At 37.1% G+C, this 25,798-nt stretch overlaps 1 protein-coding gene across 2 annotated transcripts in view; it reads right to left on the reverse strand.

Annotated features, from left to right (window-relative positions):
• The window catches only part of gabrg2 (gamma-aminobutyric acid type A receptor subunit gamma2), a 41,385-nt gene extending 17,965 nt beyond the window's left edge, over nucleotides 1-23,420 (reverse strand). Inside the window, exons 1-6 of one of the 2 annotated variants that reach the window (XM_085421054.1) lie at nucleotides 22,965-23,420; nucleotides 15,650-15,789; nucleotides 11,110-11,177; nucleotides 7,699-7,919; nucleotides 6,414-6,496; nucleotides 4,472-4,609 (exon numbers count right to left, since the gene is read on the reverse strand). In XM_085421054.1, the coding sequence (XP_085277180.1) occupies nucleotides 4,472-4,609; nucleotides 6,414-6,496; nucleotides 7,699-7,919; nucleotides 11,110-11,177; nucleotides 15,650-15,789; nucleotides 22,965-23,074 (760 nt within the window). In that variant the 5' untranslated portion in view covers nucleotides 23,075-23,420. The remainder of the gene's footprint in view (nucleotides 1-4,471; nucleotides 4,610-6,413; nucleotides 6,497-7,698; nucleotides 7,920-11,109; nucleotides 11,178-15,649; nucleotides 15,790-22,964) is intronic. The other variant, XM_085421055.1, reaches the window with a different exon arrangement.
• Between the last annotated feature and the right edge of the window lie 2,378 nt (nucleotides 23,421-25,798).

Below are 25,798 nucleotides of genomic sequence, written 5' to 3' on the forward strand. Positions count from 1 at the left end.
GGAAAAACACCTTGCCCATCTAAGAGACTTTATATGCTCATTTCTCTGACTATGGTTATAAATATTATTGTGGTGATATTTCACAGTTAAAGTAAATGCAACACACAGGTGATGTGATTTAGCAGAACTGGAATAAAAATCATTTCTTGATTAAAAGAAAAAAATCTTTACTCATAACGCAACATTTATCTCTGTTCTCTCGCTCTCTTCTCACACACTTGCTTCCCTAATGTATCAACACTGCCACACCCCTCTTGTTTAGCCACTCCCTGCACGCGCACTGCATATAACAATTAATCACGATACGACAATATATCTTTATCTTGTTATGTTTTAAATAAGACACAAGCTTCCAAACTACAGTAAAGCCTCGCATCCCTGTGCACCTGATCTTTGCAAATGTGCGAATCATTGATTCTTTGCAATAATGTTTTACTGCAGACAGATAAATGCTACAACCACCACTCCGTTCCACCCTTCACTGCTCTCTATTTTGTTGTCTTCTCCTTCCCCCATTCAACAACCTTCAGCATCCTTACTTGCTGTTTTTATCTGCGCTTCTGATTATCACTGAACTCCAGCATGGCAGATGGGTGAATAGAGCTTCTGGAACCATGCTTAACCAGGTCACTGAGGGGTTAACTGTAAGGTTAGCTTTGCCCGTAGTGCCTCGGCTGTCTGACATTCAAATCCTCTGCATCTATCTTTTCCCTATCCTGCCCACTGGTCTACTTTTAAGCCTTCATGCTTGTCACAATAAAATATTTTTTCCTTGTATCCCTTCGAGTGTGTGCATGAATGTAAATGCATGTGTCTTTGTGTTTGAACATGCAGGTATAGGCTTGCAGGCGATACAGAGAGCCCTGATGTGACGTGACAAGTTGAGAGACCAAGCCTTTGGACACTGGCTGAGGGACAGAAGAGAAACCAAATAAAAACAGACATAGCCTTTATAAAATGATACAATGCAACTGCAGATGTCATGTGCCCCCAGCCCCTGCACTTACAATATCACTCAATCATTCTTTAATAATGCACTTTTTTATGATCTATTCATATATTTTTTAAATAATACTCAGGAAAAAAGCAAATACATTAGTGTGGGAGAACAGTGCTGTGACAAGTTGAGCCTGGGAGAGATTGGATTGTCCCACAAAATGAGAGGCAATCTCTTCCTCTGGCTATTTGCTACAGTCATCATTGTCTGGAATGGGCCAATTCACCTGAATGCCTGTCTGCTTAGCTTACCATTATGTGTCCCTCTGTTTCCTTACCTGACCTGTTTCGACTCAGTTCAACTGATTCAACACAGAGCTTGAAATGAAATTAAAATAAGGTTTTAAAAGAATAACTGTAACTAACTATAACCCACCGGGGAGGGCAAAGACACATAATCTTTTTAGCTGGCGGCGATCCAACTGAAGGGCAGTCATCCTGTTCACTACACTTTAGTCTGCAGTCCACTGCTGCAATTAGAAAATGCAGCAATCGCCAGAGAAACAACGTCATGACATAAAAACGACATAAAAAAGGCAAAATATATCATTTGTAGGATATCTTTCAACCATAAGAAGGATTACACTAGTATAGTTATATTTATATATAATACATAAATGTCACATTCTACATGTATAATTATATATATGTGACATTTTAATGCATTTTTGGATAAAATAAAAAAGAGAAAATTAAAAACGAAATGCTATATAATGAAATTCAAAAGTCAGAATAAAATCACGCATTACTGTGCAAAGGCTTTTAGGCACTTGACATGTACAATCAGGAAGGTGTGCAAGTTTCATGTTGCTGCGTGACAGTGATCCCAAACATACAACCAGAGTCATAAAGGCTCTACCGACCCTACCTTGAAAAGCTGCGCCTCGGTGAACTGAACCTGAATGAACTCGTGCTGTTTTAAAGTCAATGGGTGGCTACATCATATTTATTCAAGACATTACTTTAGAGAGACTTCACTTTTAGTGTCTAGCGAAAAAGTAATGCACTGCATTGAACATCAAACGACTTCTCTATTGAATTTACTGCAGTGGAATTAAAAAGCAGACTCTCTACTTTCTAAAATCTACTTTCAAAGATGTGGATTTAGAACTGCAACGATCAAGGGAATGATGCAGAAACAACTAGATCACCAGCTTTGGAGATTTCTAGAATCATTGTTATTATTATTATTATTTTCAAACCTAAGCAGAAAGCTTAATAGGGCTGAATATGATGCAGCATATAAAGTATTAGTCCCGCGCTATGCATTGCGTGACAGTTGAGATGAGTGGGTAATAATGCCCTAACTGACTGCTTTTTGAGACAGATGTTGTGTTCACGAATCTTGAAGCAGGTCAGATACCCAAACTGACTGCAAAATGAGACAAGAGGTCTCTCAGCCACAGTCAAGGTTCTCTGCTCTGACAAGAGAGCAGATGGCGGTTTGTGGAAATAACAACCCAGATCAAAAGGAGAGAGAGGCAGAGGACTCTGAAAATTCTCCACTACAGCTCATCCTCTTACATAGATTGCCTTTTCATGTTGTCACTTTAAACATTCATTCATTAAAAACGAAAAAAAATAAATAAATCCAAAGACTTTTCTTTCTTTTTTTTTAAATTATCTTACACAAATACAGTTTAAGCATTTGGCATTGTGATGCACATCCTCTACTTACACCAGAATACTCTTTATGCTGCTTTGTGTGTCAGAGAGTGTGCATGCACATAACACTTGGTGACATTCTGCTAAACTGTGGCAAATTATACAATGGCTGGGTGAATTCAGTAACTCCTGTGGGTACTTTGTATATGAGTGCATGCAAGTATGTATATGTCACAGAACAAGCTGAAAATAAAGATTTACAACAGCAGTGTGCATGCCGTTAGATAATTAAATGATTCTTATTTTATGAAAGTAATTTTATTTTGTTCAAAAGGAATGTGGCAAAAGGAAAGACAAAAAAAACATTTAAAAGATCTGATGCTTCACGGTGTTTTGTCACAGTTTCTATTTGTCACATTTAGAAAATAATGGATTACCTAACAGCAGTAACAGCTTTTTACTCCCCCAGCAAGCACTTCAAAAACAATACACAATATATAACCTCCAAATTAACTGTTTGTCAGAGGAGAGCATTCCACCTCCACCATCTGGCATTATAAACTGTTCTAATGTTAGCTCTATAACTTTTAAAATGAACACTATAAACTGCACCTACCCTACAAAAAGAAAGAAAAAATAAATAAAAACAGAACAACAAAAGGTAAAGAACAATAAACCACATTTTAAGGGCATTTAAAACCAGCCATACTAGGTGTTTCACTTTACAACTTTTCTTTTTTTACTGCTGGACTCTAAAAACTGTAAAGCTGTACGCCTACTGAGTATACCAAACTAGATGTCCTATCTGCAAGCGATGATAAAGACAAGCAGACTTCAATTAAATGAATATAACAGGAGTTAAAGCTAAAAACTACTTGTACATCCATGTTTTTAAATAACTCTTTCAGAAACATATATTTAAAAGTTGACAGTTGGGGCAAATAGACGCTGCAATTGCTGCCCTTCCTTCCAAGCAATTTAACATTAGAGATTACAAGAGAATGTTTTAATTGCATTTACAAAACAGACATTTACTGTAACTTTCAGTCCCTCTGGATAAAGCAGCTAATCTAATGAGAAGGAACTTTTCTCTGGTCTAAAGTTAATCTCTGTGGCAGGCATTAATGCATTCACAAGGATCGCATTTCCCTGCCAACCATTAAATACATCAGTCTCTCACTGGCATCTTATGAATATAAATATAGCCATAGATATTTCCAATCTTATATCTAAAATATGCAAGCAGGATGAAAATGTTGAATGGTGAAAAATGCTGAGAACTGACAGAAAACTTGAGTGAGCGATATTCCCTGAGATGAATGAGATGCCATCTTTGAATACTGTTATCCAGTTCGTGTAAAACTGAAAAGTGCCATCCCACTCTGCAGCAAAAAAATTCTATTGAACGTCTGTCTATCGATCTTGAAGGGGAAGCGAGCCATAGGTAGCCCTTATGGAGTTTACTTGAAGCAGTGGGCTCTAAAAATGAATAAAATCCACGATGGATCATCCCTCTGTCTCTCTAAATGTTCACGCTGTACCCGACAGCAACAGCTACCAACACATGTGCTGTAACTAGTTAAAGATCAGTCAAGGACAAAGAGTGGTGGTTCTGTGGGAATGATTAACTTTCTATGGTAATACGATGTATAGATGTGTCCGCCAAATAAAAACACTGATGCATTCAAAGGTTTTTATGTATGAAATTCTACTGCACGTCACATGAGAGATTACCTATGCTGGGTAAAGACTGATCATGATTTATGATGGGTGCTTGACTTGCAGTCCTCACATGCTAGAGAAACCCTGACTGTCCTAACTGAATAAAAGAGAGTTTTAATTAGAATTTTTCAGCAGCTTATTTTCTTACCAGACACAGTCCTGACAATCTCAGAGGTGTTCCTCAGGCCCACAAAGGAGAACTGGTAGAGCCTCCAGGAGCGAATGTCCCCAACCTCCACTGAGCTCCTTTTCCACTTGTACACAATCTCCTCCCTGGGGTAGCCATCTGAAAAAGGGAGGACATGGAGATTACTTCAAACTCATTAAAGGCAGGAGAGAAGCTCAAGACTCGACTGCATAGCTATGCTGTCTTTTATTTTAGAGTAATCCGTGTCCACCAAGTCGGCAAGCTTGCAAATAAAATGTTTCATGAAAGAAACATTATATAACAGACTCCAGCACAACATGTTGACAAAATATCCAGTCCATCTGTGGGGCGAAAACGTCTTTGTCACTAACATCACTTAAAAGCAAAGATTACAACACAGCTCTGTAGCTGGCGATAAGTTGGATTTCTATAATTTTATTACTTCCAGCACATCCTCTTTTATACAAATCATAACAACAATCTTAATAGAGTACAGCTGAGTCACTTAGACAAACAGATGCATTTTCATAATTAAATCATGTATGTGAGTATCGAATTTGTGTTCTTACCATCTCACAGTAAGAGTCTGTCCCTCAGTATGGGTGTTAAAGTTGGGTGTTCTTTCAGCTCTATTTAAATTTCAGTCTAGTACAGTCTTCAGTCTAGTGATGAGCTGTGTGTAGCAGATGAGGGAGTAGTCTGAATAATGCACATGAACTGCTTTCAGAGCAAACTTGCGATGATTTTATCACTAAAGTGCTCTCAGACATCCAGTAATGTCTGACCTTAGAGGAGCAGGGGGATGAAAGGTGCTGCCCATTTCCCACATTACAGCCACAGAGGCTGGCAGACTTCATCTTTACTGGTAATGCATTCAGGACACATTATTGATTCAGACTTCTTTTGATAAGCTGGAACAATAATGCTCCTATGAATTCACTTTGGGCCTAGTTGTGCTGTCATAAAAGCCGCTGTAATCCAAATACTAAAATGCAATATACAGCAAACTGAAACAATATACTCTGCTCTGTGTGTCTGAAAAGTCCTGAAGCAAAAAAGTTTGGCCTGATCTCGGCTGACTACAGTCAAAATCGCCGCAAAAGAGGTTGCGCTGGAAAATCGACCATGCTTTGTTGCTTTGTGGCACATAAAATGTTCATAAAATGTGAATGCAAAGTGCGGCACACTAATCCATCTGCTGCTTCTGAGATTGAGCTCATACTGTACATCAAAGTTCTGAAAAACATCCATAGCTTTCATCAAATTTAAATGAAGGCTTGTGTTCCGTTTTTAGGTCTGCTTTCTTGTGAAGTGGAGCTATTTAGGAATCATTTTCTCTGGAGAGTATCCCCTGGTGTGTCTCTCCATATATCCACTGTGACTTCAGCAGATAACTTACCCCTGTCCAGTCCTAACATGGAATGACTAACTCGTTTGGACTTGTGTTACTTTTTAAAATGTCTTTTAGAACAATACTGACAGGTTTCAGGAAAATAAATGAATAGTGCCTTTGGCTTGAATAAATAAATGCCTGAATGGTTTTTTGAATCTTGTTGTTCATTTATTCCACATTCTAACACATTCATAAGGTTTCACTTGCTTTCAATTGAAAGGCTGTTGTTGCTTTTTACCAATCTTAGACCTAACCAGTTACATTAAAGCATACTTTACATATTCTACATCCATAATTCCTTTCCTATTTACATAAATACACACATGACTCATGTGCCTTCTTTTAGGTAACTGGAGTGCTCCCAATGAAAATCTTAAATGGTTCTAGCGTTAATTCCTTGATTTGGTCTGTTGGATAATCACTGCTTAAATTTAGTCTTTGCTCACATGTGACGTGTTTAGGGCCTTGCTGCGTTTGTGTGTGTTTGTTTGAGAAGACGAAGACAGGGAGGGGTAAATCAGTAGGGTTTCAGCATATGGTCAGACTTACAGCTTGAAAACTCCAGGGGGCACGAGTGTTCATCCATAGGGAAGTTGTTCAGTTTAAGCTGGCACTCGGCATCGATGGTCAACCTGCAGAGAGATGAAATTTAGCTCCATGAACACAAAAATGAAATATGTTGTACAATACTCTATATAAAACCAAATTTTTCAGTCTAATCACCAGGTCACCAGGGATGGGTTTTGTTTTATGTCATATTGTTCATTTCAGACGAAGTCTGGTACATTTTGGCATTATTGGTTTTATTTTGTTATGTGAAAATTCTACAAAAAGGGTAGCTCACACCAACCGCTAATCCTTATCATAAACGACACAAGAAATTATTAATTACAATTTCAAAATTTTTTATTTTTTTACAGCTACAGTTCTTTTTCACACCTGAGGAAGTTTGAAGGAGAAGTCATTAAACTTCCTCTTAATGAGAGAATAACCTTAAATGACTTTACCCATCCACGCACTCTCTATTGTCTTGTATCATTGTGCACCGAATCACAGCGGCCATCCTAATTAACAACCAGTGGTTAAGTTCTGAGTCCCCTAAATTAATGAAGTGGAGAGGCAGTGTTCTGCATAGGGAAACATCCATCACAGCTCGATTGAGTCCGGAAGACTTCACTTACTCTCTTATTATCACTACTGATGTATCGTGGTGTCAGTGCAAATATTTATTTTTGATCTATCAACCTATTTTACATATAGCATGCGTTAGTTTCATGGTTTTACAGTCAGAAACATTGTGAGTTATATGGTTTGAGACAAATTAAAGCAATTAAACTATTGAACGCTGATGTAAAATTAAAAGGCTTTTTTTAAGCTGCATGCCAAAGCAGGTGTTCCTCCATCTCAAAAGGCAATTTTCTGAATCATTCAACACAATGGATTTTTCTGTACATTAATTAATGTTAACCATAACAAGCAGGAAGCTAAAATTTCCCAAGGCGTGTTCAGGATAATCAGTGTAAAGATTACTTATGTAGAATGTCCTTACATGCAGGTTAAGGCCTCTGTGCATATTAGGAAGCTTAAAGGCAACATATGAAAATGAGAAATGAAAATAACAAAATACTAAGAGAACAAAATCCAAAATGCCAAAGACTCAGAATAATGAAACACTAAGTACAAATGATAAATAAATTATGAAATAATAGAAATAATTCAGTGTGATAAAATTAAGCTGGTGTCAAAGATTCCAAAATTCACTTTAATAAATCTGTCAGTTGTAGATGAATGAGAAACATGCAAATCAGAAGCTCCAGCATCACTGACGTTTTACCTCAGCGTGTAAAGTATTCTGCCGTCATTCCATATCCTGAGCATGCGATTGGGTGTGGTGATCCAGTGGGCATCGGCCTTCTTTGAGTTGCGAAAGAAAGTATCTGGGATCCATATTTTTCCAACCATGTTGCTGTTGAGACGTAGAACCTTCATTGTGCTGTTGAATTTTAATCTTCTGTCGTACCAGGTCTGAGCAAAAAAGATGTCGATGGTGTATTCCTAACGACACAAAACGCAGTTTCACTCAAACTGTCGTGTTCAGTTTTACTTCAGAAAAACTGAACATGCTTCACATTACACAACAGATAAAGGTCTGATAAAAGATTTCATCTAGCGCTGTCAACAACATGCAGCTTCAAACTGTGAGATGCTATAACACCAAATTAAAAATGTGGGCTCAAAGAGAACTTTTTTCTGTCTCGAGGGAACTTTTCTATGCCAGAGGAAACTTAACGCTGAAATGCATTTGCATACAATTTTCTTAAAGGAGATGGTGTCTTTTCAGGCCGGGAAGTGCTTTTGTCGCAGCTAAAGAGCACTGTTGAAAAAAGACCAGCTTGACGCCCTCAACCTGAAAATTAAATGTTCAACGGGGCAATTAATAACCCCATTGTTCGACTGAAGTATTACCCGACCTTATAACCTGCTGCCTCGGTAGCACTTTGTCCTGGGCATTGACAAAACCTTCTGTCTCCTATTCAGTGCGGTGACACTATGCCAGCTGTGTTGGAACATACGCACTATATGGAGGAAAGCATAGGCAATACACCTCTGGGAGAAGAAGAAGAGCAATAGGTGAAACGTGACAGGTGTAGCGTTAGGTGAAACATTAAATAGAGAGAAAGAGAGAGCTATCATTCTGTGTTATTTATTTTGTTATTTGGATAGGCTCAGCGCTGAGGTTCAAAGTGAAGTACAGCAGGAGAGAAAAAAATCTGGGGATTTGTGTGTAAGAGGCCATAGAGGCATTAACTTTCTGACAAAGCTTATCCCAACAATAAAGTCTAAATCCTTGCCAAAGAGTTCCAAATGAGATTTGAAAAACATTTTCACAAGGCAAAATTCCCATCCTTTCAGCAGCCCTTTTTATCACAAGGGACAGACAGACAGTACAAATACAATGATAAGAGAAAGGCTGAATGACTTAGGATCTTCGAGGATCTTCATCTGCGCCCCACTGAGCATGATAAACATAAATAGTCTGGGATCTTTCAAGGCCTGGGAACTTTTTATTCTTCTTAGTATTCAAACAGCTCTAAAAGCAGCTCAGAAATGTTCAGGTGCAGCGGCTACAAAGCAGCAATGTATCATTCATTCTTTTTATTTTTCAGACCTTGACCTCTTTCCATCTGTTATACTGTTATACTGTCCCTTATAACTTGTTACTTAGCCATCTTAGATTCCTACTGCATAAATAAGAAATCAAAACTGTATTCATGCCAAGATTCACACCCCCGTACAATCAGAGTACTCTGTGCTCCTCAGAAAAACTACCAACCTAACAACATTTGTCATGTTATAGTGTGAAATGACTGGCCCAAGCACATGTATTACATATGAATGCGAGGCAATCAGTCAACCTTTCATGTCAAAATGCCCTCTTCATAGAAGCACAGCCAGGCATGGTCGCAGACTTCCTAATGTGAGTATAAGCACACATTTTCTAACTGATACCATCATTGCATCTCTTCTTCCATCACTTTAGCCAGAGCGGAGTGGGTGTTTTAGCTACTTACCAAAATGGAATGGCATCACAGTGTAGAACAGATTGCTCATGTCATGAAATGATAACAAGGAGGATCAATCTCCTCCTTCTAGACCACGCTTCCCTACTTTGTTGTTACTTCTGCATTAAGGGGTCACCAATATGAATCAGTGAACATTCAGCATTTCAAACATTTTTTTTTCCACTCTAACTTCCTTCTAAGAATCCAGCAAAGGGATTTTTGGAAGTTGAGAAGCTCTCCCACACATGTTGGCTGACAGAAATGTGAAATTGTGTAAGAGTAATGCGTCTCATGTTGGACGGACTTGTCTTGGCAAGTAACAAAGTACTTAAAAAAAAACACAATTCTATTCGTTTTATTCTGTATTATCATTAAATTCACATAAGATCATAAGAAAAATATCATTATAACACAAACACACACACACACACACAGTAAACAGTATCAAACTTTAAGGAAAAGCAATATAGCAACCCAGTATTATGACAAAATGTGTAATAGACACACACTGGTCCACCGTGCATTTCACGGTTTGCCTCTCCAAAATGTGAAATGGACACACGTGCACAAGTCGCATTACTGCATGCAGAAACTGCATTACCATCATGGGGAAATAATACATTTAAAGCCACAAAATCTGTAGTGAGTAAAAACATATGAAGTACATTCCAGGGTCCTTTAATCACCAGAATCGATTAAGCTAGGATAATGTCTGTTTAAACACTTTCCTGTGATTATTTTCATGTTGGCTTGAAATAAATTATCTTCTTCAGCTGCAACTTCTGCATGCATGTACATTTCACGTTTTGGAGAGGCAAAGTGTGAAATGGACACGGTGGGCCGACATGTCTATTACACGCTTTATTGTGATATCGGATTAAATAAAGGGCCACTGAAGATTAGTGTGAAGTCAATATCTCACCGAATGTGAAATATAGCCACAATCTTCCCCGCTGTTATAGGATTTATGACACTGAATAATGAACAGATTTTTTTTTTTTGAGAAAACATTATGATGTCCCAGTGTTTTAGAACTTTTGTATATAGCATAACAAACAAACAAACAAAAATACTGAACTGCATTAGAAACATTCATGAACTACTGCTATTGGTTAACAGAAATACATTTAGCAAAGCTACGGTATCATGGTTTTAGCAGCAATTCGTGATTCACAATCATAACAGATATGATAGAAATTTTTTTTAAAAAAGCCCTTGCCTTTAAACCAGACCCAAAGAAAATAACAAATTAAGTATATTTACTTGAACAAAACACAAAAAGCTTTGACAGTTGACTCAGATGCAATTCTTGGCATGTACAAATCCAGAATATGTCAGGATTTGCCAGTGCACACAGTCATATTCAAATATACTGCCGTGAGATCTGGCATGCATGCTGAGCAACACAAAATTGTTACCTGTTATAATGTTTTGTCTTATTTAGACATATGAGGTGTTCAACTGCAATATGTTAACTCTTTTGTATTTGCTTGATTAAATTTAAAATAAAAATCTTTTATAACTCAATATTTCTTTATTTATTAATTTCTTACTATTAGAGATAAATAAAATGTACTTAATTTAATCATAATGCTAGACTACAATGACACTAAAGACTTACGCATACTAAAGCACTCTCTACCAGCTTCACAATAATTAACAATAAAAATGTATTCACTTACCATATTGATGGCATTCACTGGTCCAATGCTGTTGACAAACATGTCTGTGTGGATCACTGTTGGCTTGACTGCAATGAAGAACAGGAAAAAACATTTTAGAGGGTAAAAATTATCTTTCATATGGTAGCACAAAATTTTCCAGAAGGGTTAGATTGTTTTATATGTCACCATCAAAGGGAAAAAGAAGGCGACAATTCCCTTTGCTGTGAAAGTGTGAATAGAAAGTGTTTGGAAAATATCAGTGTTCAGTTAGATGGCAGTGAGAGGAGAAACATGAACATGTTGTTTAATTCACACCTGGAAAACAGGTCATCTACACAGTCAGCACCAAGTTTGTTGAAAATTGAATATTTTGATGTGGATCTTTGTCAGGCTTTGAATTTGCAACATCTTCTTCAAACCAATGGGAAAAAACAAACACCATGAGTACTCAATAATACATTATTTAAGGTAGATGATTCTATCCATCACAGAAGCTATGCAACATGCATCCAACCTTACATCAAAGTCTATGGGAAGAACTCAAAGAACCTATAAAACCTGAAGGTTTTGCAGGTTCCTTAGCTGACAACAAGGAGTTGAACCTAGATTATTTCAGTGTTAGAAATGTTCAGACCTCCTTTCTTTAGACTAAGAATACATGGGCAACTTCCACATCAAACTGGTTTCTGAGAACCACACAATCATTCTCTATGTATTCACTGTTGATATCATTTTTCACAAAACAAATATTTTACATAATTTTACAATGAATGTTCAAAGTCTGATTTTTAATTAAGCATAATGCATTTCAAAGAAAACCTTTGCATGCACATGTTTTGCATGTATCTATCTTCTTTTGCACCTGCAGTTATACCACTTGTCCACCTTTTTATGTTTTACCATTGTGGCCTAATTGCCTTTCCTGGGTTAGCAAGTTAGGCAGCCAGGGACCAGACAAGAACGCTGGTGTCAAATGGACATACATTCTCTGCTAGAGCCTCTGAGGTAGCCTGAATCAACTTGTACATGTTGCTATCTAATCTTCATGGATGACTGGCTGCTATGTCTTAGAGGACAGTCAGGTTAAAACTCAACCACCCTCAAGGTTTGATGTAGGAGCTTTAGTGAGTGTGAGAGAGAGACTGAGGAAGTGAGTGCAGGTTTGCATCCATTTCCCATGTCCCTCAAAGGCAAACATAAATGTGTGTTGCACTCCCACCCTACTGACATTGTTTGCACGCGAATGAACACAAACACATGCATGCAAAACAATGAGACACATATGCAATGGTCTCAAATATTGTTACCTGTAAATAAGTGGGGCGGGATATATCAATGAAATCATAAGGGACATATATAATCATAAATTTAAAAAAAACATCAAATTTTGGGACTAACAAAAAATATATTAGGACTGGGCAATATATCGAGTTTTTAAATATATCGATATATTTTTATACGAGATATGAGATGTGACAATATTGTTCATATCGATATAGTCTATGTCAGGTTATAATTATACTTGTGGAGCCGCGAGTTTGCCTCTCCTTCGTCCACTTTTGTAACTCCCCCTCCCCCATCGCTTCACCTGCAGGCAACAACAAGATCAGCTAATGAGCTAACAGCGCTCACGCGTTGACGCCATTCAGCCCCATGCACGAGGCTGCACGGCCTAAAATCCTTTCATTTTCCCAGAACTCGACAGTGCTCCTTATGTAGGAGTTCTGGTTGTGCTTACTGACTGCGAACCGCTTTTATGTGGTACAAGGCGCTCAGCAATCTGTCAAAAAATGTTTTAGTACGACTTTGGTAAGCTACGAAGCCGCACCGCTTGATGGATTGTTGGAGCATTACAGCTGCCGTAGTCAGGAGCCTCGTGGAGTACTACGTACTGTATTTCAACGTAATATTACCGTATTGTGTGTGTTTAAGGACCACAAATGGCACCTGTTCAGAGACGTGGTTACAAAGAGGATTTCAAACTCCAGGCTGTCAGTCACGCATTAGAAGTTGGGAACAGAGCAGCTGCAAAATCTGTCTTTGTTACTATGCTCAGCATCTTTTAATTTAGATTTTGACTGCACAATTGTGAGCTTTTTGTTATGCACAAAAACAACATTGTTTTATTTAATTTATGGAGCATTATTATTTAATAAATGCTGATAATTTATTTCTGAGTAATTTTTTCATGTACATCTACGCTGTATGTTAATAAAAGTGCCTGTGTGAGATCTGGGACACAGTGTGACTAAGAACTCTCTTTTTGTTTTTACTTTATGGCTTTAAAAAAACATCGTTTGTGTGTTTTGTTTTGTTTTTCTCTTCTTTTTGTTTACTTATGTGAAGAAAAAGAACTTTAAGCAGATGGCGGTCATCCAGACTACTGTATATATGAGTCTAAGAACAAAGGATGCCATCAAATACTGTACATCTCATTTTATTTTTTGCATAACTTCAATAAACATCGAGATATATATCATATATCGCCATCCAGCTAAAGAATATTGAGATATGAATTTTGGGTGATATCGCCCAGTCCTAAAATATATCATTGATATGAAAAGAAATGTTTTATTGTCTTCCTAAAATTCAAACTTCCTCCTAGTAACAATATAAAACAAGCCAATCCATCCACTACTCAGTTAGCTAACAAACTATTAATGGACATCACGAGCCATTTTAAAGCTTAAGCCTAACATCATCTAACTAAGTGTACAACAACTCTAAGTCCTTGCTTCTGTTCTCCATATTAGTGGATCTTTAAAAAACCCTGATCACCTCTAAGAGTCTTACAACATTTTTTCTGTCTCACAGTCCAATTGCTTCAATTCTTTATATACAATACACTCTAGTTCCATTAAAATTAAATCAGCATCACGATGGACTTCCGGTGGAAGCTATGGCACAATCAGCAATTAATCTAAATCCACAACTTTGAGAGCTCTGAGAAGTGGAGTAGAAACTTCACTTTGCCTTGGTATGACTGGTTGGTTGTTGGCTCAGATGACAGTACAGCCAGTTAATTATATCCCCTGTGTAGATGTGTAACTTGGTGGCAGCTGGAAGACTAGCGCTGAGAGAGCAAGATCACAGAACATTTGAAGATGATGGCTAAGACTGTGGCAGTCAGCCGCCCAGCTAAGCAGCGGCTCTCTTGGTTGCAGCTTCACCTCAAAGCACATCTAAGCTGCTCTTCAATTTATAGCACAGACCCACTTTCAAAGTATCAAGAATAATGACCATCCCTCATAAAACCTGTCACTTTATAGGTGGTATTAAATATACTGTAAAATACGTATAATAATGTACATCGTATACAGGAAAACATGAATACAGACTAATGTAAAGGATTTGTTGCTGATGCTACATCAACATTACTCTGCTACATTCATGCGCAGAATAAATTTATCATTTAGGTCAATTCATTAGTCATGCTTAATAAAGTTATGATTGAAATTAGGTCAAAATCTTTCTGGTGCTGTATTCCATCTGTCACAATGGACTATGGCCTTTTGTTGCAACAAAATTGCTTAACGATGGTATAAGCTTTCACAAAGCAGAGAAGTAAGTAGTAAAGGATTTTTATAAACTATCCTTGTCATTTTTTGCCTGAATACAGCACTGGACAGTGCCAAATGTGTATGAATATTATAGTGGGTGAGCAAGCAAATTTTTATAGTACCATGTAGACTGGTGCAGCTTTATTATTTGACACTATGTCACTTAAACACTATTTCTGACTTTAACTGAGTTTCCCAGGAAACCACTGACACATTAATCAAGTATTCAAAGGTACTGAGTATCTCCCTTATCTGGTCTTGCAGATGGACGTGATAGGCTTCTGCAGACAAGGAGTCCTGCTCAGCTGTCTGTCAGACTCCAGAGAGTAAGATAGCTGTCTACAGACTTGCAGGATGGTGACAGTTTCCCTGACCGTACTGCATGCATGTGCATTTTTTACGAGAAGTAAGGGTCTCGGAAAAAAAAGACAGCTGGTATAAAGCTTCAACAGTGTTTTTTCACAATTTCTAAAGACTACTGAAATTTTAAGACTATGGCGAGGAAGTTTTACTTTCATTATCTATTTATTATGTTTGAAATGGCTGTGCTTTTTATGAGTGAACCAGAAAATGAATGCTTTGTTTTACTGAAAATTGACTTAATAATTATAACTACATCTAAATCTATTTTTTTTATTATGAATTATGTATTCAATGATTCATAAGGCTAATTCTGTTGTTAAACAGAGGTTATAAGTGTGTTTGTCTGGTTTGTGTTTAGTACACTGCCAGCTGCTTCATTTAAAGGTCTTTGTTTCTGGATTGTTAATGAAACTTTGTGCAACCACTCTTACAAATCTAGACCTGGTTCAGTAGGTTATACATTTCGGTCTACAGTAACATCAGTGTAACACAAGTCACTTTTATTATAACTCTTAACCCAAAACCTAAGCCTAAGTACTGTTGACTCGTTGTTGAATAGCTCTAATTACAAATTTTGCCAGATATCTTTATGATTCTGTGACTAAACATATTATCTGTGAAAAATCAGCGCCCACCTCCGATGTCAGGTCTGAGTTTGTTGTCATATCCATCTAGTAGGCTGTTTAGGATGTGTGTGACATCACTCTCATACACTTTGGGAGTCAGCACCCACGTCTTGTTAGACACCTCATCATCGTCATCACTCTGGACGGAGCTGCAAGGGAGAGAGTAAAAAAATGCATATAATCAGCAAATTCTTTTGAAGGGATACAAAGTAGATTCTTTCCCAGTGGTTTCCCATGTGGGTTTTTTTTTAAAGCAGAAATCTTTAGGTGAGAAAGACAGAAAGAGAAAGGTATTTTAATGATTAAAGGATTGATTTAATATTTTTTTTTTCGTTCCTGGTATTTTTTGTGTAACAAAGTACTTGCATAGTTAAATAAAAGAACAAATACAAGGCGTGTCCTCCGTGTAGGCAAATGCCTCATTTCTTAAACTTTCATGACATTCAGTTTCATTTGTTCTCACTGTAAAATCTGTTAGCTCACTTACTATTTGGAAAAACATATTTCTATAGACATATATTTTCAATACCCTTATGAGATATTTTGAATATATTTGATATTTTAAGGCAGTTTTTGATGAGCAGCCTGCCGGTATTTACAGTTCAATCATTTGATGCATTTAGATCAGATAACTCGGAGTACAAACAGACTGCTTGCTTTCTGATATCTGATGTGAAAAGAATTGAATTTGTATGAACGCATTCATAAATGCAGATCTGCTTTTGCCATAATTTTGCTGTTCTCAGTCTTGTTGGAAAAAAATATTAATTGTGACCTCAAGATGAAGCGAGGGTCATACAGATATGTGCAGCTAAGATAATATATAAAAGTATATGACAGCTACAATCCCGTGTGGCACTGGCTTTAATCATTTATTTAGTCTTCCTGGAAGCCTTGTTCACACTCTGTCCCTATCAAGACATGATGTTCATGTTTAAAATATTGCAGTTTGATAGTTAGCAACCTTGTTAGTATTAGTAATACCAACTCACCATAGTTCAGACAGTTGTAACCTAAATAAATAATAATCAATTAAGTAATGATGACTCACTTATATAACATTTTGTTTTCTTCCAATCAGGAAAAAACAAAATCTGTGTGACAGATTCTTAAGGGATGAAAGTAAATTTCTATTGAAATTTGACCATTAAGTCAGTTACACTAAACCTCAAATGACTTTATTTTTTCTTTTTAGCAATGGATACAACTATGCATTGAGTATGTGATGAAGGACAAAAACAAACTAAAGCCAACAACTGTCTAACAACGATAATACCATCTGCAAAATATTTTCTTTTTAAATGTAAGTACGTGTAAGATTTGTGTGTGCTTTTGCTGTATTTTTTTTCCAGTAACAGCTAAAACTCTCCTTTAATTTTCAGGTCAGTGATTCTATAGAAACAATGAATAAATTCAAACAAGGGAATCTGTCAGAAAAGCTGGTTTTAAGGAGCCCAAATATATGTGAGGACAGGACATTTTTCCAGAGTTTACTTTCTCACCTCAGACTTATCACATATATCACATATACCACCACACTTGAGCTGTAAATGCTTTCCCTTCTATCCAACACCAAAGTATGATCCTGGTAAATTATATTACTAAAACAAAAGCAGTCTTAATGTAATATAAAAGGGACAATTAATCAGCTTACAACATCCTATACTTCAAAAGACCTTCCATTAACACGCATTTTTAAAATAAAAGATAAGATTTTTACTGCCAGTGGGCAAGATGAAGATATGTAAGTAACATACAGAGAAGAACAGAGAAGAACAGAGAAGAGGCATGTTGGTGAAAGAGATCACAGGGCAGATTTATAGGCATACAAGCACAAGCTAAATTTGCACTACATCTTTTCATTCAATTTGTGTGAGCACAATCTGTATGTAATTAGTGTGTGATTTACCAAGACAGCAGTTCATTATACAATCAGTGGTTGGACTGCCCTCCAGAAGGTTTTTGTTCATGAAGGAAAAGAATACATAAAGAAATGCAGTTTGGTGGTCAGGTTTTCCTGAGATTAGCAGGCCAATAAGAATGTCAATGAAGATCTGTGTAAATACTGCAGCAAAACTATACAAAAACCTTTTAGCTTCTCTACAAATACATACTTGACCTATATCATATTAGGTGTTCAAAAGGGTCCCAAAGAAACATATATAATCTGCTTTAAAGCCGAGTGCTTTGAAAATAAGCACACAAAAACATTTTGGTCTAAAATTGATTTCAGACAATTTTTTTGCCTTCAGCCTATTCTGTTTTTATGTGTGTCTTTTAATGATGTTTTACTGGTCTTATGTCTAAATAATTTATTTTTATGTCTGAATATTTATCAACACTTCCTTTTATATATACATACTGATTTAGTAAAAAAAAAAAAAACAGGGAGTTTCAGATAAGAAAGTAGATGAGAAGATACCTAAATGGTTGGACACTTCCTCTCTTGGCTCTAATCCTCATACCATCACAGATCAGGATCACTTGGGCACCTCTAGCAACAGCTGGATTAGATCAAGGAGATGGCCAACAGACCAGAAAAGCAACCTTGAAATATTTGTGAGCTTTCAACGAGGCTTTAGATGGGGAGATGTCAGAATAAAATAGTAAAGAATGAGAAAGAATGAAAAAAACATGGTAAAACACAAGGGTAGAAGCACTGATAGCTTTCTTGTGTTCTTCAGTTGGGTGTGACTAATGTTTTGAACAGCAGTCCTCCTACATTAGATACCATTAAGAGCCATATATTACCAAAACAAAAGAATGGGATATCTACCATAGATAGATAGATAGATAGATAGATAGATAGATAGATAGATAGATAGATAGATAGATAGATAGATAGATAGAGTATGCAGTTTTTCAGATTGCTGCAATTTAATCATCTGTATTCATCTCACAGAATATCTCTGTGTATATGGAAATGTTCCAAATATGAGTAGATCAAAGGAAGAGCCATGTGTTCCTCACTACAGGCAGATCTAAGGGTTTGCCTATTAATTCTGTACCTGAAGGTCCACAGAGAGCCCCGTGTTAGTGCCTGCACATGCATGCTGCATGTGTATATCTGGGTTCATACTTATGCATGTGCACTTCAATAATTGTGCTGGTATTGACTGTGGTAACGACAGTATTGGAATTTCAATTAAATTCTCATCTCAAGTTTCATGCAAAGCAATAGTGAAGTATCCTCTGCTGCAGTTTCACATATTCACAAGAGGGTCCAAGAACAATAATATCAGTAATATCAGCAGTATAAGCAGCTTTCGACCTCATCCAGTTTATCACTCTACCACATATGTTCCAAACTGCAGCCAATAAAGCAGCATGATCTAATGAACCTTCATGATCCTTATTACTCAACATGAAATTTATCTTGCACCTTTGGCAACAACACAACAAACTCTTCTGTACATGATGTTGTTGATGCAACACTTTTCACAGACTCTACCTTTAATGAAAGAAAAAATATACAGTTGTATTTTGTTAGTAATGATATTTTACTGACAAATCATATGGCTCTAAACGTTTCAAATATTATATTTTGTTTTTCCTTTAATCAACCTGGAAATTTAAATAAATGAACAACTGAAGTTGTGTTACTCACATGCTGTAATATTAACATCCAATTACCAGGATTTAACTGCTCTACTTAACTGCATTCTGGGATCCTAATACAACCAATCTATTTACAGACCAATCCACTGTAAACCACATTACAAAGATTAGAGCATATTAATAGATTTTGATCAGTGGGCGAATATAATGAGCCGTTTCTGTAATAATTTCACTTACATTAAGTTAAATCCCAGTCACACAGGCCTAGAAACCAGTTGTTGGCTCCATGGCAAACACAAGTACAGCGGGAAAAATTTGTATTCTGTGACTGTGATTGTTGCTGTCTGTCTGTGAAACCAACAGCTAAGGCCTGAGTCACGCTGGCCAAGACACTAAATGTTTATTTTTCTAGTCCACTGAGGTATATCACGCTACACTGAAAACCACGACGCAATTGCATTTTTGTTACTCAAACGATAAATAGAATTAATCTTCCAAATAAAAGCTGCTCATTTTTTCAACTTGTGTTGCAGCTGAATGCAAACTACAGGTGACCACACTAATTACAAGAAGCTTTTTGGTACAGCACCCTCTTTGTGTCTTTGAGACCAATTTCACTTAGCAACCTCCAGCAACCACTTGCCAAGACACATTTTTCCCTAGCAACCAGAGGTTGTCACATGGTCTCTAGGCCTGTATGACTGAGACTTAAAGCGCCAAAATCTATTAATTTAGACTCTTTAAAAGTGAGTATATATATATATATATATATATATATATATATATATATATATATATATATATATATATATGTAAATACATATGTGTGTCTATAACAACAGGAGGCCAAAGTGCTTCAACTTAAGCCCTCCCACCTTTATTCCAAAATTTCTTTGACTTCAATATCTACCAGAGTTTCTCAGTTGTAGAAAGGTAACCATGAGTGTTGCCTGTTTCTTTTACTGACCTGTCAAACTGTCTTCACTATAGGCAGAAAAAATAAAATAAAATAAAAATGACAACATGTCTTTGCTATGAACTGACTTTTAGGAATTCTAAGACACAAATTCACATGATGTTAATTATGGAATACATGGCAGTTTGTCAAAACTCCTGACCCTTTCCAAGTGACAAGAAGCAGATGATGTATGGCAGTTTGGCAGACCATTTAATTCACTGTAGGTTTCCAATTCGATGGAATTCTGTCTAAAAATACCGACAAATTGATGAGAATCGGTGGCAGATAGGGATAATTGCAATGGGCATACTAACATACTAACAGCTACTTTATACAATTAGCATAAAATGTGTAGTGAAATGTTTCCCATATTATTAATACTTAACAGCAGCTCAAAAATTGAATGGACATAGATTACATCCTATGTACAGAAAATACGTCTGCCTGAGAGATTTTTGTAGTCAGAAATTGAACTCTACAAAGGCGCTAGTTGAATAAACAGACAGCATCAATATATCTTTCAACTTACAGTTTAATTTGCTTTTGTTGCCTTAGAAATCACAGTGCTGAATAAATGGCACTAGCTTTTTATGTTTGTCCCACAATGAAACACAGAAAGCCTTTAGAAATTACCACAGTGTGCGTTATAAATGTTATCTTATATATTCTTTCCATTTTTCTAAAATGTAACTGAAAGCTATAAGGTCATTTTGACTATGCTAGCAACATGTTTAAAGAAAGTTAAGACAGGACCGTGTTTACCATTTCCTTCTATTAAATCTTCTTTTGTTACCAAGTGTTTGGGAACTGAAGCATTCAAGTTCAGCATAGTCAGGGTTTCTTTAGATTAGCTGGCTAGACAACACCTAGTCCAAGAATTAGATCAACGTAACATCTTAATCAACTTTCTTTGTTAATCCAAGCATTCTTCTTCTTCAGGCCTTAAGTGCACTCACACAAAATGGATTGAGTGAGATATAATGTTACATTTGTTCTGTACAAAATGGATCAATTAAGTCCCACCAACTTCAGTGGGAGGTCAGGAAGTTAATAAATACTGATGCTAGAAGGTTAAAAATATAAAGCAAATAAATAAATTAGACTTATGTAACGAATTTCATCTGCTACCTAACATGCTTGAGTTTGCAAAATCATCATCTGGGATGGCACATAATGTAAGTACCACCAGACTTTGCTCATTCTGACATCACTCCATCATGTCGAGGCCCTCTTCCCATGATCCCTCGCCTGAAAATCTTCTAGTGGATCCTGGTTATAGATCTGACACCTACCTACCCACACATAGAAGAAAATACCAAAGAATCTGCAACCAAATTCCCCCTTCTTCTGCTTGAGGGTGTTCTGCAAAATTTGATCTGTGACAGTAATTGACTGCACTACCTGAGTAACTGACTGGGTTAACGTATTGTGATGCAGTCTGACATCACTACACATAGTAAATGTCAATGAGTCACAAAGTAGCACAAAATACTGAATGCATGCAAAGACCTTGATGTCTTATAAAAGAGCTTTCATACATGAATCATAAATTACTTCCTGTCAGTGGATGCATTTTAATCATTATGCCATACATAGGACCGAAACTTCTAAAATAGTTTGAGTCATACTTTAAGTGTGACCTCCGCACAGGTGTCTGCATATGGTCACATATTGATTAGCAGCATTTACTCAAGTGCATTGTATACACCACTTTACTTTTCCAGACAATTAGAAATACACAGGCCTAACAATGTAGATCTGGGCAAGGAGCCCCAAGGTTTTGACCAGCATGACGGTGATTGAACGTCGGTTGATTTATCTGCCTCCATTTTTCACCCTCCAGCAGCACAAGAGGAAACCGATGCGAGGAGCCTAACCATCCCCTTGCTCTCCAGTATTCTTATCTCACTATACAGGGATGAAGTCGTCACAGGAGCAGCCACACAGCTTTCTTTCTTCTCTTTCATTGTCTTTGTAACAAACACAATTTCGGCCCACAGTTAAAGCAGAAATGTCAGGTGTTTTTGGTTGTGTGCCTGTGTTGGGCAAGGATCAGTGCATATGTGCTGTCCATTTCCTTATTGTGCCTTCATATTTATATTCTCTGTGTGATTGTCTGCCATTTTGAAATGCTTATTTTTTTATTTCAAATACGTGGGAGGAAAGGTTCCCTCTTTATCCTCAAGTTTGCCTTTATAACAACCGATTGTTTTCATGTGGCCTCTATTCCATTTCGACCTCCTCCGGCCAGTGCGTTCATAACAAGGCTTTGACTCTTAGAATATACTTGAAGACAGCTTAACAGACTAAATGTAGCCTTAGCTTCACTCAACTTAGCCTGCCACTATGCTACATCTAACGCGGGGCAGATTGGGAGGGAGACACTGGTATCGTCGTATAAATGTGTATCACTGTTATTCGCTTTTCAAAGCCAAATATTCAATCTGTAGATCTTTGTGAGAATTTTTTTTTAAATTAAAAACACCAACAACACATTGATACACAGGGTGTAGCACACATACAATGTGCATGCGTGTATCGCTGAGGCAATTTTAATATTATTAACAATATTCCACTTCAACTGGAACCGCAATTAAACGTGCCACATGTACACCGAAAGCTCCGGTTTTTCCCCCTAAATACAAAACGACATCCTCTCAGCTACCCAACGGCTCAGGATCCCCTTAATAGCACGCCAGTGTTGGAATGGAGGCACTGCTATATTTGCTGTTAAAAATCTGAAACATGCTGACCAACGGGCCGAAACACAGTCGTGGTTTTGAGAAAAAATACGCGTTAATATCTTACCTTGTAGAGTGATTCACGACAATAAACACCCAGAAAAGCAGCTTCAGCGGGAGGGAAGGCATCGGTATCGAGCATTTGAAGGCTGATTTTGGCGAAGCCATCATCACCATCTTCGTCTCCTCTTTCTTGCAGATGGACGTGTCCGTCTATTTACTTTGTTTCCTCTCTGCGATACATTACGCACGCTAGCAGTAGCCGTTCTGCAAATCGAGACTGGAGGCGAGCGCGCGGCGGTGTGAAATCAGCCAAAACAAAATCGACGCGAGTCGAAAAGCTTCGTTTCGTATCGCCCGTCTTCGTGCGTGTGTGTTGCCGTTTCGACAGCACTGGCAGGGGCCTACAAGACTGGTACAAAACAGCGAAGCCCCAAGAAATAAGCTGCTCCACTATCGAGAAGCCAAGAAAGGCAGCGAAGCCTCAGTCTGAATGCAGATTAACACTGGGGTCAGAGAGGAACTGATGCACGTTGCTGCAGCACGGATCAACACATGCGTGGTTTCACTAAGCGGAAGCACCAAGTTAAGGTTTTGAATATATATATATATATATATATATATATATATATATATATATATATATATATATATATATATATATATATATGTATGTATGTATGTATGTGTGTGTGTGTGTGTGTGTGTGTGTGTTAGACTGTTATAATTACAATTACACTAATGTATTAATATATTGAGATGAGATATGATTGTGTGTTTCTTGGTGTCTTACACATCTGCTTGGAATGGTTTAATATGCTACAGGCATGAGCCCAGGCAAATCACTCTATCAGAACCTCGGACAGCTCTATCAGTTGCGTCTGCGTTACATACAGAACAACCAATCAGCACTAAGGACAAATCCAGTCAGTTCGTTGCTGCTTAAAGTCAGATGAATACTGGCTGCATGGCCCAGATAACAGAAAACATAACAGAGAGAAAAAAGGTAAACACAGGTAAATTAATATCTTACACTTATTTATTATTTCCAAAATGATTGCTTTGCGTTGTTGCATGTTTGTACATAAATTGATTATATGACATGCAGCAGGTTATATTTGTATTCAGTTAGCAAGCTGACATGTCTAATAAACATGTTTATTATATCTTTCTTTATCTTAATCCAGTCTGGGAAGGTTTTTTTAGGTGAGATATGTATAATGCTTTGGTATCCATTTCAGTATCTTCGTGTAAGTATGCTAATGCAATATCTTTGCTAACTACAGTTCAGTGAATTCTTGAAAAGAAGCTTAAGAAGAAAAATATCATAATTCTAAATACAAAAACTGTAGCCTTTCCCTTCCTGACTCATAAATCAATGATTCCGCTGCAGTACAGCTCTTTTCTTCTCCCTGTGCCATATCCCAACCATCTACAGAAATAGACCAGAACAGCCATTTCGAGAAAATGTTTGAATTATTTTTAAATGTTAATCCAGAAGAGCAAAGATAGAGGAACTCAAAAAATAAAACACAACAACATAGAGAATTAAACTGGTTCTTGGGAAACTGACAGAAATGGTGGCAGGAAGATGAAGCCACATGTTCTCATCACCGATGTTTTGTATTCTGGTTTTACTGAAACTTTTATTTGTATGCATCTTTAACCTGAGTTTTTTTTTCTGCAGTAGTTTACTGCATGTTTGTACAGTCAAATAAGTAAAAATATTTTTATCCTCACATTCTTTTGTCTCTATTCATCTGGAGTCTGGTACTCCAAATTCCACTCTTTATATTAATTCCAGAGGTATTCAGGCATTCAATATCACTTTTTTTCTGCCCTAGTTTACAGTCATGGTCAACTATGGTCATTTTTGTTGTTCTTTTTGCCATACACTCATTGACCCAGAATGTTAATCACCTAAAGTCTGATTCTAGTTTTTAAGTATTAGTTATTAAAATTGGATTCCAGCAATCAGCACTGATTGCAGCTGGCAAGTGTGACCTGCATGGAGTGTACCTGATTTGAAAACATTATTATGTGTTTATTTGTGGCAAGAGGAGTTCCATGTAGACTAATCACCTTAAATAAATTGGCAGATGCTTCATCAACCCTGCAACATTTCTCAAAGTGGAATAAATTGGCAATCACCTAGATTCTTCTATGATCAGTTGGATGAACACTTGTTTGACCATACTCAACTGTACTGAAGAAATCCCCCGAAGCCAAACAGGGATTTTTATTTTATTTATTTATTTATTTTTATTAATTTTTTATTTAATTGTTTGTTTGCCAAAGGCAGATTGGAAACCTTTCCAGGGTGTACCCTGGCTCTCTCCTTATGATAGCTGGGATATCCTCCTGAAAGAAAAGGGTTTAAGGTTATTTGTTATCAGCTCATGTGCACGCGTACGCGCGCGCACACACACACACACACACACACACACACACACACACACACACACACACACACACACACACACACACACACACAGAGCATCTCTAGGGACCAGTATCCCTCTTTCCTCTGCAGTCATATTAATGCAGTTCTCCAGCTGTCATAGGCTCTGGCCTAGCGGGCCTTGGCCCAAACGTCACCATCAGATAATCTGTTCAGCACAAGGAGGTATTGATCTAGTTTAGATGGAAGTAGTAATTTAGATAAATGCTGATACACCCAACTGCCACTAAAGTTAAACAGTCAATTAAGTCAAAGGCAGACGGATATTTATTTCACTACTGGAAGACATTAAACTAGATTTTTTTTAAGTGCACACAAAATAGACATATTGACTAACTTATTTCAAACATTTATTGTGGTGATGCAAGGAAGCCAGCTAAAATCCCAATATCTCTTTTTTTATACTGTCTCTCACATAGGCAGAGATGTCAGGTTAGATC

This window comes from Rhamphochromis longiceps, linkage group LG10 (assembly GCF_057381845.1).
Source record: "Rhamphochromis longiceps isolate RC_006_pf linkage group LG10, R_longiceps_female_GT1.1, whole genome shotgun sequence".
NCBI classification, from domain to species: domain Eukaryota; kingdom Metazoa; phylum Chordata; class Actinopteri; order Cichliformes; family Cichlidae; genus Rhamphochromis; species Rhamphochromis longiceps.